At 36.0% G+C, this 16,122-nt stretch overlaps 1 protein-coding gene across 5 annotated transcripts in view; it reads left to right on the forward strand.

Moving 5' to 3' along the window:
- Nucleotides 1–16,122, forward strand: part of map7d1a (MAP7 domain containing 1a) — a 52,448-nt gene continuing 36,326 nt past the window's right edge. For 4 of the 5 annotated variants that reach the window (XM_048152358.1, XM_048152361.1, XM_048152360.1 and 1 more), the window contains exon 1: nucleotides 2–415. In XM_048152358.1, coding sequence (XP_048008315.1) covers nucleotides 355–415 — 61 coding nt within the window. In that variant the 5' untranslated portion in view covers nucleotides 2–354. Of the gene's footprint in view, nucleotides 416–16,122 lie in introns of all 5 variants that reach the window. The other variant, XM_048152359.1, reaches the window with a different exon arrangement.

The raw sequence follows: 16,122 nt of genomic DNA on the forward strand, positions 1-16,122 counted from the left end.
TCTTCAGCTCACAATGAGCCGCATGCCATCACCTTCAGAGCGGCAGAGGGAGCGCACAGGCGTCGGCTGTGTGTCAGAAAGTTTATTGAATCTCACCGCTCCATGAGGCCGTGACAAATCTACAGTTTTATGACTGGACTTTAATCACGGGCTCTACATGCGTCCATCGTATCCATAATATTTTCCCAAGACCTTTCAATTGTTTTGGGGATTTTTTTGTGTGCGTTGAGCAGAAACAGGGATCGGTTTCGTGTGCCTGTGGAAATCCGGAGCGATTGAAGAAAGTTTCTCCCAGTCTCACGGAAGGAATGAAGACATTTTAGAGAGGAAAATCCACATGATTTAACGAAAAACATGGAATTCAACCATTTAGACACACAACCGGGGATAAATCAGTTGACACCATCAGAAACACGTAAGTCGGCGTTTATGTTAAATCTGTATTTCCCCCTGTGGTGATCCATGTGTATGAATATAACGTTAGTCTGTTGAATAGAACAGCCTTTTACCTTCCACCGACAATATGCGTTCAATATATAAATAATAGAGCGGAAAAAATATGAAAACTGCTATTAAACTTTGACAAGGTATGCAATTAAACATCCCTAGTAAAGTAAGTTAAGTATATTAAAATTAAATAATAATAATTATAATAATGCTAGGACTTCCGTTGTTCTGTAGTGGTATTATTTTTCATTTATATATATTTTTAATTAAATAAATGCATAAATATGACGTGTTTATGGTGGCATATGTGACGTGTTACAAGCTCAATCATGAGATATTCACGCGGGAATTTCACAATCCATTCAGGCTAAATGGACAATGAATTAAATATCTGACATATTCACAATGGTTTTCACACAATACTAATTATTAATTAGTAGTTATACTGCGATGGTCTGCACTAGCATGAGTTTTGCTGTCATTACTTGGAGTTTTGTGACGCTTGATTATTTTGGACCGCCTTCTCTCTGTGACGTCACTCTTTCTGTCTTTAACGTGAGAATATAAAATGATTAAAGACTCATTTCCAATTGATCCCAATGATTGATTCATCATCACACACTTAAAAGCTGCAGATCACATGCAAGTGGTTTCTAATGAATCTGTTGACTAAATCATCTAGGCAATGACGCCATAGTTACCAAATAAATAGAAGTTAGGGCCATATGATCTCCAAAGTGATTCGGATGATACATTCCCTGCAACAGCTCGTCTATGCAGAAAGGTCAGCCATTAAGATACACCCTGCAATTATGCATGCCTGGATAAGCATGAATATACTGTAACATTACAGTTGATCTATTTCTCAATTCAAATTACAGTCATTTAATGGAGCTCCTGAGAAGATGGAGATCTTTAGGTGTTGGGGTTTGGCCGTTGCTTCTGCTTTGGATGGTTTGTTATGTAACATGAAGCCCTTTTGCAGCATCATAATCTAGGTTTTGCTTCCTTTTTTGTGCTGTTTTCTTCAGGCTTATAATTGAGCATTGGTTTGGGGAAAAACCTCAGATCTGTTTTTCTTTTCTGTTTTTCCTGAATGTAACTCCCTTGCAGATACTGGATTTTAATCCATCTTTTGCATGTTTTGCACTGGTAATCCTCTGCAGTTTTATGGTTAGTGATGAATATGTTTACCAGAAGTAAATGGACTTGGTCATCCTTTTATTGTAGATGTGTCATTACACGGATCATGCCAATGAGTGAGGTAAATATTCTTGAGAATAGGTTAAACTAGGTTAAAACACACTATGACCTGCAAAGATTTCTAACTGAACATTTTGTCCTAAAGTGAGCTTGAGTTTCTTTCCCTTTAGAACCTGAACAAGATGCGTCTTTTATGTTTAAGTCCTTTGCATTTATGACTTCATTCACTGTTGTCTGTTACTCATTAACTTTCTTTTTTTGTCCTTCATAAGAGAGCTCTGTTTGTGTCTTTAGACTGATTAATTACCTTTCGATGTTCTTTCATTTTGTACCAAAGACGCATTGCATGCTAGTGCACACTTAGGAGCCCATTATTCAATTGTTTGAGAGAAAATACAAAGTAAATTTAAGTCGTCAGTGTTAAAGGCATGCCCTGAATGGAAGCTGAGGCGTTTTCAGTCTGACGAGGTCTGCTCTGTTGAGTTCTGCCCTGTCAGGACTTTTGAAGAGCATCTTCTAATCTCTCTTTTCTTTAGATATGCATTCAGGCACGAGTGAAGCTTGGCTCCCCCCGCCTTTCGTTTTACATCCCCAACTGTCGGCACTGTTTGGTCCTTTTTCTTTATAGTCTCTCTTTGCTAACCTGAGAATTGGTCTCTAATGTGCTTGAATCATTAAGATTCATAGCATTCAATAGCTAAGTTTCCATCCAAAGTTGTGAATTTAAAGGGTTAGTTCACCCAAAAATGAAAATAATGTCATTTATTACTCACCCTCATGCCGTTCCACACCTGTAAGACCTGTGTTCATCTTCGGAACACAAATTAAGATATTTTTGTTGAAATCCGATGGCTCTGTAAGGCCTGCATAGCCAGCAATAACATTTCCTCTCTCAAGATCCATTAATGTAATAAAAACATATTTAAATAAGTTCATGTGAGTACAGTTGTTCAATATTCATATGTTAAAATGTGTCAAACCGCCAAACTGCTGAAATCACGTGACTTTGGTGCTCCAAACCGCTGATTCGACACACTGATTCATTATGCTCCGAAGCTTCCTGAAGCAGTGTTTTGAAATCGGCCATCACTATGAGTCGTTATTTTGTTTTTTTTTGATGCACCAAAAATATTCTCGTCGCTTTATAATATTCATATTGAACCACTGTACTCACATGAACTGATTTAAATGTGTTTTTAGTACATTAATGGATCTTTAGAGAGGAAATGTCATTGCTGGCTATGCAGGCCTCACTGAGTCATCAGATTTCAACAAAAATATCTTAATTTGCGTTCCGAAGATTAACGAAGGTCTTTCGGGTGTGGAACGGCATGAGGGTGAGTAATAAATGACATTATTTTCATTTTTGGGTGAATTAACCCTTTAACTGGAATATAGCATAAAGCATGGTTTCCATCTCATGTGTTCAAGAGAACAAAATAGTCACTTCCTGGGAAATTGGCACAGAATATCTGAAATAAAAATGGAAGTTGCTGCATTTGGGGAAGCACTGTAGCTCTTTTTTTCCTAAATCATAAATGACTTCTCAGAGTGCACAGACGAAACGCAATAAACGCTGTCATGTTATCATGTGTTCGCTTGGCTGATGTTTGGGAATGCAGTCATGCTTTTGGGAAGGAATTAAACCAAATCAGTTTAATAGCAGACTTTGGCTCAGGCATTTCAGAATGAGCAAACCAACAGTTGAGAAGCTGTGCAACAAGGTTTTTTTTTTTTTTTTGCACATCGAGGGATTTTTTTGGTAAATGTGTTTCCGTCATAGTTTATGTGCACGTCTTCTTATCCACAAGTTTTTAGAATTTATGAGCACCTTGGCGTTTCCATCCAGTGTTTTTTTTTTATTTTTTATTTTTTTTATTTATTTATTTTTATGTGTTATCCCAAAATGTGTTATTTTGTTTATAGATGGTTTCTGCAGGTTCAGTGAAATCTAATGGCAACTAATGAGAATTGACCCTTCGCAAAGACCCGCCCCCCTTAGTTACTGTTGCTTTGTCCGACAAGCTGTGGCGCTGTCACGCCACACGCAGTGAAAAATACATCGTGGAGCAAAGAGGATACTTACAACATGTCGACAGACAAGACAGAGCAGGTTTCTTATGATATTAAACAAAGGCCCAGCTTTCAAACTGTGTAGTTATTAAAAGTGATAGAGAGGATTTTTTCGTCGACTGAGAATCCAAAGACTGTTACTGAGTTTTTGAAATGAGCGCATGCGTAAGAACAACCCCCCTCCTTCACAACACATTTCAAAGGAACGCCTCCCAAGGCAGTGATTGACAAGCCAGAGGGCCAATCGTTTACGTGATGATCGCGTAAACGATTGGCTGATGTTTTTAAGGCCCTACTTCGTGCACAGATGATGTATATTAATATTATTCCTTTCAGTGCACCTAATAAATAGTATTTTATCAGTTAGTAAAGACAGTTTCAAGTTATATTGCAAAAATATAAAAACCAAAACATCCTCTTTAGCACCTTTAAATAAATTCAAACAATAAAAACCGTTTTGTGGCTCTTTAATGTGCCGTGACCATGGTCGTGACAGATTGCTGTAGCGCCTCAGCTCAAGAGGCTCGTGAACCGATCATCTCTTCCTACTAGTCTATTTATAGCATCAGATAAACATGAATGAACATGAGAATGAATGTCGTTTCAAATGCGGAAAGATGTCAATATACACAATTTTTCAAGTTTAACTCCACCGAGGTTAATCTTCTAATTACTGGCTGCTCTGTTGGACAAAATGGCGGATGCGGCATTCTGATTGGTTAGATCGCTTGTCAATCAAACTCCCAGCGAAGGGTCAATTGAGAGTAGTAATTGACCAATATCTAAGTAATCATGATATTTACTGACAGCAAATGAGATGTATTCACATTTGGTGAATTTAAATAATACTTATTTTGCATATTTTACTCGAGATTTGCTAAAAAACAAAATTAGCCAAAGTTAGCAAAAAAGTTCTGAAATAATAAACTAAGTGCAATGTAGTTTTGTCAAAAATATAAAAAAAAAATTCAATACCAATAACTTAAATATCTCAATTCTGAAACGCTCACAGCACTCATTTTCCACAGAAAATCTCATCTCTCCGGCAGAGAGTTGACAAACAAACCCTCACTGACTTGTTTCATTTGCTCCGGGTGAATATTTTTGGTTCTACAAGGCTTTATTTTCAATGTGGGATTTTGCATATCACTCATAATTTTACTTATTCCCGCAGATTTTGAGCTTTCACCCAAAGCATATTTTACTCAAGATTTGCTAAAAAACTAAATTAGCCAAAGTTAGCAAAATGGCCAAATTTCTCAAAAAGAAATGGAAATGTATATTGAAAATATTGTCCAATAAATGAGCCTAGTTAGTATATTTCATAACAATGTGCTATTTTCAATGTATATAAAGTGGGGTATGTTTCCAGCGATGTTTTATTACTTGTGAAAGCATTGTTGACTTTATTCATAATAATCCCAAAGCACCATGGTATTCAGGTTTCAACAGAACATTAAACACGTTTGTCAAGGTCTGAGTGCTCTCACTGTGGAGAACGTGCCAGGTTATTGTGATCAATAAATTCAGTAAGTGGATATCCATTTGAAATAATATATTTGTCAAAACAAGTCTTTCACTGTTCTGTATAAACAAGTCTTATGCTAATAAAATATAAGAACTATTTTGCTGTGAGGCTGAACGACATTATAAGTTATTCCACCATCCAAGTTTGATCAGGCTGTTTTTTTCTCTCTCAAAAAAGTGGCATTTGGGTGCACGATCCATGACATTATATTTTTTGCTTAATGAGTATTATTTGGAGTTAGATAGTTGGTGTCACAAGAAAACCGTTTTAATCCACGTCAGCTCTGTGGAGGCTTAAGGAAATTGTCAGATAGACAGGGGCCAGTTTCTGTTGTGTAACATGTAACAACCCCCAACATACATTCATGTACACACACCCCTCTCTGTCACGCCCAAACCCTGAACCAAGGAGCTCTTATGTAATGAACAGAAGATGACCACTTTTTTAGGATGACGACATTCATGACTTTGATACAGACTGAAGAAACCATGACTTTGCAAAATATATTGTGCACTAAATTAAGATAAAATGCTATCCCATTAGGCAGTTGGCACATTATTTAGTTCCTTTTTTTTTTGGTGGGAAATATTTGACCTTGGATGTCATTAAATGAGTGCCGACTGCCTACAGGGGAAATGTATTTAATTGGCATGTAACAATCAAATGATCCAATTTTATGAATCCCAACCACAAGCTTTAATACTAACACTCAGACGCACATATGCACCAGTGATAACTGAAGCACATTCAGCCTGAGGAATAGTAGCGGTTCTCCACTGCATCAAATCTGGCCTAGAAAGTGTGTCTCTGGAGTAATTAATCCTCTCTGAAGATTTGAATGTTGTCAGACCCAGAAAATGGCAAGGAAATGTGAACAAAAGGGATTTTCAAGGCCACATACTCCAGATACTTTAACTGGGTAATACTGCTCCTATTTTAAATGTAGATTTTGTTTTTTCCTTTCTTGGTAATAGGAATTCCTCATAATAGGAAGGCTTGACTCTTGATAATCCAATTTGCATGAACTCAAAATTATTGCACGTCAAATAAGCTTTACAGAATGTATTCATCTGTTTTGCTTCCCACAATGCATACAAGAGTTTGCATTGAATAAAGGATCTGGTAATTCCTCTGTGTAGCTGTGTCTAATCCTTTGCCTCTGCATAACAAATATTCTGTTTCCTCCAGTTTACAATTGTTAGAAAAAGGGATAGTCCATCCAAAAATGAACATTCTGTAATCATTTACTCACATTTACCAAAACTATGGAGACCCTAAGGGGGCATGGTGATGGAAAAAAATAAGAGATGGGAGGAAAAATTATATTTCAATACTTTTGCATTCTCTCACAACAGTATTGCGTGCCCTCGAGCTTTACATTAACACCTAGCAACCGCCAAATGTGGGTGGATTTCAGCAGTGGCGTGTAACGCAGTCACTCCTACGAGCCACTTTGGCGGGTTGAATTTTATATATAATATATAAATTTTTCAGTTCTTCTGAAATAATAAACTAAGTGCAATGTAGTTTTGTCAAAAATGTCAATTTTTTTTTTCAATACCAATAACTGAAATATCTGAATTCTGAAACGCTCCCAGCACTCATTTTCCACAGAATAGATACACGATACCAGCTGCGCTTTCTCGCTCTCTCATCTCTCCTGCAGAGAGTTGACAAACAAATCCTCACTGACTTGTTTCATTTGCTCCGGATGAATATTTTTGGTTTTACAAGGCTTTATTTTCAATGTGGGATTTTGCATATTGCTCATAATTTTACTTATTCCCGCAGATTTTGAGCTTTCACCCAAAGTTTATGCACATAAAGCCACCTCTCAGTACTAAATTAAGTTATTTTTCAAACAGTCAAATACACACAAAGTAATATCAAAATGACTGTCTTCATGTATTTAGTGAAATGAAACGTAAACAGTGGAGAAAGAAAACACAGGTGTAACGGTATAATGGATCCGTGCATCAGGTCTTAAAGTGACCGCAGCCTATATATATATATATATATATATATATATATATATATATATATATATATATATATATATATATATATATATATATATATATATATATATATATATAAAAATATTTTCTTCTGCATTCCACAGAAGAAAGAAAGTCAAAGTTTTGATTCATTTTTGGGTGAAAAATTAAAGTCATCACTGAAAAGCTTGATGTCCACCCTAGTAGTCCTTGGTGCTTCCATGAGAGAATCAACAGTCTCTGATTGTTGACAAATCATCCTGTGGGTTTATCAGAAGATTAATTAGATGATTACCAGAAGATCAGAAAGGAAAAAGTATCAGTAAATAACAGCTTTATTTTTTTATTTTTTGAATGAACTATTCATTTAAGACAGACAGCAGATGTATGATTTTGTTTTGATAGGGACACACATTGAGCTACCTCAGTATGGAGACAGCATTCATATTTGTCATTTACAGCAGGCGTTGTGTTTTCTGGTGTGGCCACTGAGTGCTAGGAATGCTAAACATTCCTCACTGAATGTGTGTCTTCTGTTCAGCTGAGGAGTGAGAGAGAGAAACGAGGGAAGTGAGATCGGACGAGCAAGCAACGGTGTGACAAGATTCCAGAGCTCATGCTTAGTGCATACAGATGGAATCACGTCAGGTCTCCTTTCCTGTGTAGCACCCAGATGGTGTAAATCACAGTCCTTAGACGCGAAGAGCTTGCGGGACAGCGCGTTCCCATCTTCCCCTATCCCAGTCTGATTGAATAAAGGCATCCATCCGCACCGGAGTATGACAGAGGACACCTTCATCAAATGCACTGCCACCATCTTCATTGCACCGAATGCTGTGCTGTTTAAGAAAAATGGTTGATCTGTTAAAAACTGCTTTTTTGGAAGACCACATATAAAATGTCACTACTATTTGACAGATTACACTGAAATGGGTGTCTTGAGAAATCGCATTTGTCTCTGTGGCAAAAAAGAATCGCTTGTATTATCCGGATATATATCTTGCAGCTCTCTGGCAATTACGTGAGTTTGGGGAGGGACTACTTTTTAAAAAGATGTGTTGGTGAGGCTAATGTCGCTGAAATTGCTTAGAGTGGCTTTAAGTTGGGAAAAATGTTTGTTATGCAAGGAATTTTAGAAAATTGAGAATGTGACAAACTGGGAACCACTAGAATTGTTAGAACTTTACTGTGAATTAAAAATTTTTAAAGGTGCCTTAGATTCAAAAATTTAATTTACCTCGGCATAGTTAAATAACAAGAGTTCAGTACATGGAAAAGACATACAGTGAGTCTCAAACTCCATTGTTTCCTCCTTCTTATATAAATCTCATTTGTTTAAAAGACCTCCGAAGAACAGGCGAATCTCAACATAACACCGACTGTTACGTAACAGTCGGGATCATTAATATGTACGCCCCCAGTATTTGCATATGCCAGCCCATGTTCAAGCATTACACAAGGGCAGCCAGTATTAACGTCTGTATCTATGCACAGCTGAATCATCAGACTAGGTAAGCAAGCAAGGACAATAGCAAAAAATGGCAGATGGAGCAATAATAACTGACATGATTCATGATAACATGATATTTTTAATAATATTTGTAAATTGTCTTTCTAAATGTTTTGTTAGCATGTTGCTAATGTACTGTTAAATGTGGTTAAAGTTAGCATCGTTTATTACTGTATTCACGGAGACAAGAGCCGTCGCTATTTTCATTTTTAAACACTTGCAGTCTGTATAATGCATAAACACAACTTCATTCTTTATAAATCTCTCCAACAGTGTAGCATTAGCCGTTAGCCACGGCGCACTATCAAACTCATTCAGAATCAATGTAAACATCAAAATAAACACCGTACTTACGCGATTAGACATGCTGCATGATGAACACTTTGTAAAGATCCATTTTGAGGGTTATATTAGCTGTGTGAACTTTTTTTATGTTGTTTAAGGCAAGCACGAGCTCTTGGGGCGTGGAGCACGAGAATTAAAGGGCCACACACCCTGAATCAGCTCATTTCTAATTATGCCCCAAAATAGGCAGTTAAAAAAATTAATTAAAAAAAATCTATGGGGTATTTTGAGCTGAAACTTCACAGACACATTCAGGGGACACCTTAGACTTATATTACATCTTTTTAAAAAAAAGTTCTAGGGCACCTTTAATGAATTAAAAAATGCTATCTTAAACTATTCTAAAGGGGTTTTCTGGTCTTACATGTAGCTGGTATTAGTTGGCCTCCCGACATGACTGGATGAAAAGTCCCCGAAACCCCTTTTAAAACTAGCCAACAGACCAGCTAAGACTAGAAAACCCGCTTAGACTAATATGATTTTTTTTTTTTAATATATTTTTTTTCAGGCCTTTTAATACTGTGGCCTACAGTAATTAATAATGAATTGAACTTACATTCTTTACATCTGTACATTCTTTACTTGATATTAATGAGCTCTTCTGAGTGCTCTAAAGCACTTGTGCGTATTATTTGGTGATTCACTACACACTTCATTAGTCTCAGCTTTTAAGATGCATAAGATACAGCAGATCACGTGTTGGGTCTTTAAAGTCTTCACTGTTTTTAAGCCCCTACAAATTTATAAATGTTTTGGTTATAAACGTTAGCATATTAGTTACATCATAAACCAAAACATTAGATTAGTGTGCCGTTTTGCTGTCTCCTGCCTAGGTATCCACATTCTAAGACAGCATCCTATCTAAAATGGAGCCGTATAAGCAACTCTCTGCGCCATACGTTAGCAAAGTGAACTGGAAACTTGACCCTCAATTGATTGCTATAGATTTTGACCAAAGTTTAAGACATGTTAGCTCATTCTGTGGCCATTTTGGTAGCTAGCGAGTTTTTTTTTTTTTTTTTTGTAGCTAGTAGGCATACAAATATAGATCCTGTCTACTTGGGGAAAGACAATCTCCTATGCTGTATCTAGTTTGACGTTAACATTTTGCTAAGCGTTACATACCTGTTCACTAGATTTTGAAACAGAGCTGTTATCTTTTAAAGTTGCGATGAAACGGACAGATCTTTTCTTCTGAATTGTGACATACATCACAGATTATTGTGACAGTGACAGATTATTGAAAAAGAAAAAATGTAAAGTGGGAACTTGGTTCTGGTATCAGTTGTTGATTGGACGGAGGTAGATCTGAATATGTGTTGCAGTGTATTTTAAGAAAGGGGCAGGGTTTTATGCAGACTAAATGATTGGAAAAGTCCGGCAAATATCACCAGAGGAAGAGGAATCTGAAGATTGATTATTTTAATTAAGAATTACGAAGTCAAAACAAAAATACAAATGCACTGAAGAATTGTTCACATTCACAATAACATGCATTAATAAAATAAATGGGGTTTATTTTCATTTCATGCTGACTTTAAAGTCATTCCAAGGAATATTTACAGGTCACATTGTCATGCCTCATATAGGTGGTATAAAGTTCAAAGGTCAAAACACAGAAAGCCTTGGAATGCAATCAGAGACTTTCCTGTCCGTCACTATTTTGCTTGTTTTACTTTCCTTGTGTGGGAATTTAACGTTTTGACGTCTTGATGTGTCCTAATTTTAGTCCATAACAGCTGTACTCTGCTTTAAGCTCTGTGGTATGTTGTCAAAGGCTGGATTTACAGTCTGTTTCTTCTGGAGGTGGGAAGATCATATCAGGGAGAAGTTGGAATGCAGTGACAGTCAGCTGATCTGTGCTGTAATGTCGGTCTGACGCAACTAAATGCCAGTGATCTGAGTTTCAATTATGTTTTTTGTTTTGTTTTCTCACATGCAGGTTTTCTATTGACATTTCTTTAGGGATGCACAAATATTATAGTTCTGGCCGATACTGATAAGCCTATAATAATTTTCATGTTATGGCCAATATTATTTTTTTTTATTATTATTATTATTTTTATATTTATTTTTTTATAAATTGTTAAAAAATAAAACCAATTGTTTTTAAATGCTACAAGTGAATGTAGACATCACAACATTATAATGTGCAGTATGAAAAATAGATATTCATTTTGAAATTTACTTAACGTTTCACCTATATTTAACATTATTAAATTAGTAGAAATTAAGACTTTAACTTTAAAAACCTTTAGATGGCAGCAAAGGTGATTTTACTTTAAAAAAAAAAATTGGGGTAATGAGAATAACTATCCAGTATTTTGATAGATGTTATATTTTTATTTGATCACCAAACCAGCAGCACAGTGCACTATTTTTAATAGTTGGATACAGATGCAAACAGTTTAGAAAATTAGCAATTGATTCAAATCATATGACCAATTTGTTCTGCCAAACCATGTTAAGGTTGAATACTGATTTAATGAAATATATAAATGTTTATATAAGGCCTTGTGTTTTTAATTTAGTTTAGCTCTCAGTTGCAGATCATGTTCTTGGCTCTGGTTTCCTCCTGCTCATATTGTGAGTGAGTTCACAGTACATGAAAGTACTTTAGCACTGAGGTTGGTGTGCATGTGGATCCCATAATTAGGCTTCTGCTGCAGGAATGGCCGTCAGATTGTTGGGTGGAGCTGGAAACCCAAACACTGAATTTAGCAGAATCTTCAGACTGTTTTGAATTGATGTTTAGGTCTTTGCTGGTTTAAAATTAAACATTTGAAGGTTTCTGATAGATGTTTTTCCACCAAAATCATGCTGGTTCTCATGCCAGAGCTCAACTGAAGGATCTGAAAACTGCTCTCTGGTTTGGGTTCAAAAAAGTTTTGAAAGAAATTAATACTTTTATGCAGCAAGGATGCATTAAATTGATCAAAAGTAGCTAAAAATTTTCATGTCAATAATGTTCTTTTGAACCTCCTAAAATACTGTTTTCAACATTGATAATAAGAAATTGTTCTTTAACACCAAATCAGCATATTAGATTGATTGATTAATGAAGGATCATGTGACACTGAAGACTGGAGTAAAGATGCTGAAAATTAAGCTTTACCAATCCAAACAATAGAGATGTCAGCAATAATATATGAGATGTATGCTAATTTTGTGTTGAAATTGGTTGATCTTGTATGACAAAAGTCTTTGAATATTAACACACTGCACTAGTCAGTAAGGATGACAGAGCAGGAAGTTATGAATGGAATGGCATCCATCATTGCATGTCAGCTATGGCCTGCCACATATGTCCTTCTCACTTCCTCTGAGGATCGTCGTCTGGAGGAAAACATGCTGAGGCATTGTGGTTATACAGCCCCAAGAGAACCTCTGCTGGGTTCAAACCACACGCTGCCATCTTAGCTCATTGTGTTTGTGGTTTTGTAGAGGATACTGGTATTTAGCAATGAATGTGGTCTTGGAATGGTAAATATCATTGTCATTGCACAACAGAGTTCAATTCTTTGGTTGCTGAGCAATGTTGAAACTTGTTGCACTAATATAGAAAATTTATTTAAAAGTTTTAAACTTATTTTAAATAAAACAAAACAATATATATATATATATATATATATATATATATATATATATATATATATATATATATATATATATATATATATATATATATATATTATATTATATATATATATGGGCTGTCAATAGATCAATTTTTTTTTTAATCGCAATTAATCGCGCACCCTTAATCGAAATTAATCATACCATTTATCTTGTTTTACATGTCCTATATCCAGCAAAGTAAACCATCAGATTGAAATGTGATTTTCACAAAACTGTATTTTTCAGCTTTTTTCAAGGTACATGACTACATGGAGATGACAGAAAAACCTAAACCAACTGCCTTGACCTGCATAAATACTAAAGTACACAGCAACATACACAGGACAAATCCAAACATTATCCTGAATGTGTGTGAAAACAACGCGAATGTACTAAAATGTGTCCGTGCATAAAGACAATGTGTGATCAGTGCGTCGAGAGCGCTCATACATGATTTGTTTGCACATCAATATAACGGACTTGTGTGTGCTTAATGTACAACTACTGTACGTCACCGCAATCATCTTTACTTTGATTGCAATCCTCATCCATCAAAACTTTCATAGCAAGAAGCTGGTTTGCTTTATCCAGCTGATAAACATAGTTTTCATATCATCTGGCCTTACAGTGGTGGGATGTTTCGACGTTCCGTTCAGACAGGAACAGCGAGATGTGGGAGGGCTCACGCTCTTCAGATACAATGATAGATAATATGACAGAGTTCGTGTCTTAAAGCGAAACAGACACTGGAATGAAGAATTCTCTCTGCCATCTTTTTTGCAGATCATCTTTTTTGCATTAAATGCGTTAAATTATTTTAACGTGTTAAGGATTTTGAATTAATTGCATATATATATATATATTAGAGCCCGACCGATATTATCGGCCGATATGAGCTAATTGCATTTAAATCGGCATCAGCGTTTATAACGGCCGATGAAACATGAGAAACAGAGTCTCATGCTTCACTCATGTTATGAGTGTTGCATAGTTTGCCCACCAGAGGGAGCTCTGCAACTCCCCAGTTGACAACAGCGCCAGAAATCCACTACAGAAGAAAGTATTGTTGTACTCTTTTGACGGTGAGTCTGTCGTTCGTCATGTGAAATGATTGTAGATTTAGTTCATACACTGTATATTAAAAACAGTGTGGTAGTTCTAGCTAACGGTCCTATCATTATCACTTATAAATATTCTGTAACATCACTTACAGCCGCTAATGCATTGCTATATTAGATTACCCACAAAGCTAATACCATGTTTATCAGTGGAAGAGCGCGAACGTTAATAAGAGGTCAAACTATAACGTTAGCGTTTAACTTATTCTAAATATATCTGCAGTGTTTCCCATTTAACTTATTTTAATTTTATTTTCAATTCATTGACATGGTTTTGTGGAATATTGAATTTGTTTGGTATAGCTCTTTTACTTTAACTTTAGTATTATAATTTATTTACAGTACACACACAGACTGTTAAAACCAGCTTCAACTGGAAGTAAAACTGTTAAATGTTTAAAACCAGACTGTTTTTTGATCATTAAAAAATATATACTTTTGATGTGCAATTGTTTAGTCATTGAGACTGTAATCTAAGGCTTTTTTTTAACATAATCCCTTCTGGAAAATGGTATACAGCCCACATACATAGAACAGGCAGATATTTTGCTATTGAATGTTGTGTAAGTGTAGTTTATAGGAAATGGGTCTAATATCCAGTTTATTTTCAAAATCAAAATATCGGCTTATAAATCGGCTCTTTTTGAGTTAATATCGGCATCGGCATCGGCCCCCAAAAATCCATATCGGTCGGGCTCTAATATATATATATATATATATATATATATATATATATATATATATATATATGTGTATATATATACAGTTCATATATATATGTATGTATGTATGTGTGTGTATATATATATATATATATATATATATATATATAATATGTGTGTGTACAATTTAAAAAGTAAAGTATGTTATTTCCCTTTAACGTAACAGAAATTTATGAGGCTGAAAAACTTAATGTAATCCTGAGCTACTGTTGCAACTCACCCACATCTTTCCTTTCCTCTCTCTGACACTCCCTCACACACAAACACGCACAGAAACAAGTTTGAGCTCCAGTGTGAGCCTTTCAAATCCTAAGTGCATTTGTCAGGCATGCAGTGACCCAGTCGTTCACTTGTGCAGTGCTCTGAGTTTCGCCTCCAAGCTTGAGTCTGTGGAGCTTAAGTAAATTTATTTTGACGCATCACATTTTATCAAATCCAGACAGTCAGAACTTTGGAGCAGCATTACAGTTCAGTCTCTCTCTCTTTGGTTCTGTCCCAGCAGCTGGTGTTTACTCTGGGCTTCCAGTGAGTCTGCTCCTCTCCCTCACACTCCCCCCAGAAGAGGCGCCCTGCCTGCTTACATCATCCATCCGGGGTGAGGGGCGAGGGGCCGGGGGGTTGAGGATGAGGTAATTCATTAGGCCTCAAATGAGATGCAGATCCATTCTCAGTCGGCCTCCCGGTTCTTCTGTTCTCCCCCCAACCCCCCACTCACCTCTTCCGATCTTTGATTTAACGGTCGCTGCTTGCTTCCACTTCCGGCTCCCTGTTTGTCTCATTTCCATATTTGAAAAAGAGCATTGCTCAAGATCTCTACCCTTCAAGATCCATGCACCCTTTTGGCGAGACTGCTCTGCACTCTTCATTTAACCAGTTTTCTGGGGTTTTAGAAACACATAATGACATTGATTGCCCTTGAAAAAGAGCAACAGATATGCTTTAAGGAATTTTTTTTAAAAATGTACTTGTTTTTCATTCGTTTTTGTTTTTTTTACAGAAATGCCCTTTTTATGCTGTTTTATAGTCCTCATCCTTTATAAATAGGATAGTCATAGAACATAGTTCATTCACAGCTTTTTATCTGTCATTTGTTTTTATGCATGTTTTTGGTTTATAAGTATTTTCATATCAGTATGATGCTGAAAAATGGCAGTTGTCTTATTGTTTGCCTGTAGTTTTTTTTTTTTCTTCTTTTTTCATGAGAATGATACTATAGCCAGGGATGCACCGATAGTAAAATTCTGGCACAAGATGTGTCCTTTTGGCCCCTCTCAAATCAGTCCCTCAGCACACACTTTTGTCAGACAGTATTAACTTTAACTTGATGCATTGCTACCACATATAGCAATTGGAGTCATTAAATTAGTAATTTTGGAGTTAGTTACTGGTTAAGAAATCTCTTTCTTCCTTTCTATGTGTCAGTTGCTTGTTTGATTGACAGCATTGTGTATTTCTATAGTATCAGTCTATTTTCAGACATGATAATGAGTACCAAGCAAATGCATAATGCAACAGAAATCAGCAGTCACATTACAGATTTTCCCCATGTAGCTGTACTTTG

The sequence above is a fragment of the Megalobrama amblycephala genome, linkage group LG13, assembly GCF_018812025.1.
Source record: "Megalobrama amblycephala isolate DHTTF-2021 linkage group LG13, ASM1881202v1, whole genome shotgun sequence".
In the NCBI taxonomy this organism is placed as follows: domain Eukaryota; kingdom Metazoa; phylum Chordata; class Actinopteri; order Cypriniformes; family Xenocyprididae; genus Megalobrama; species Megalobrama amblycephala.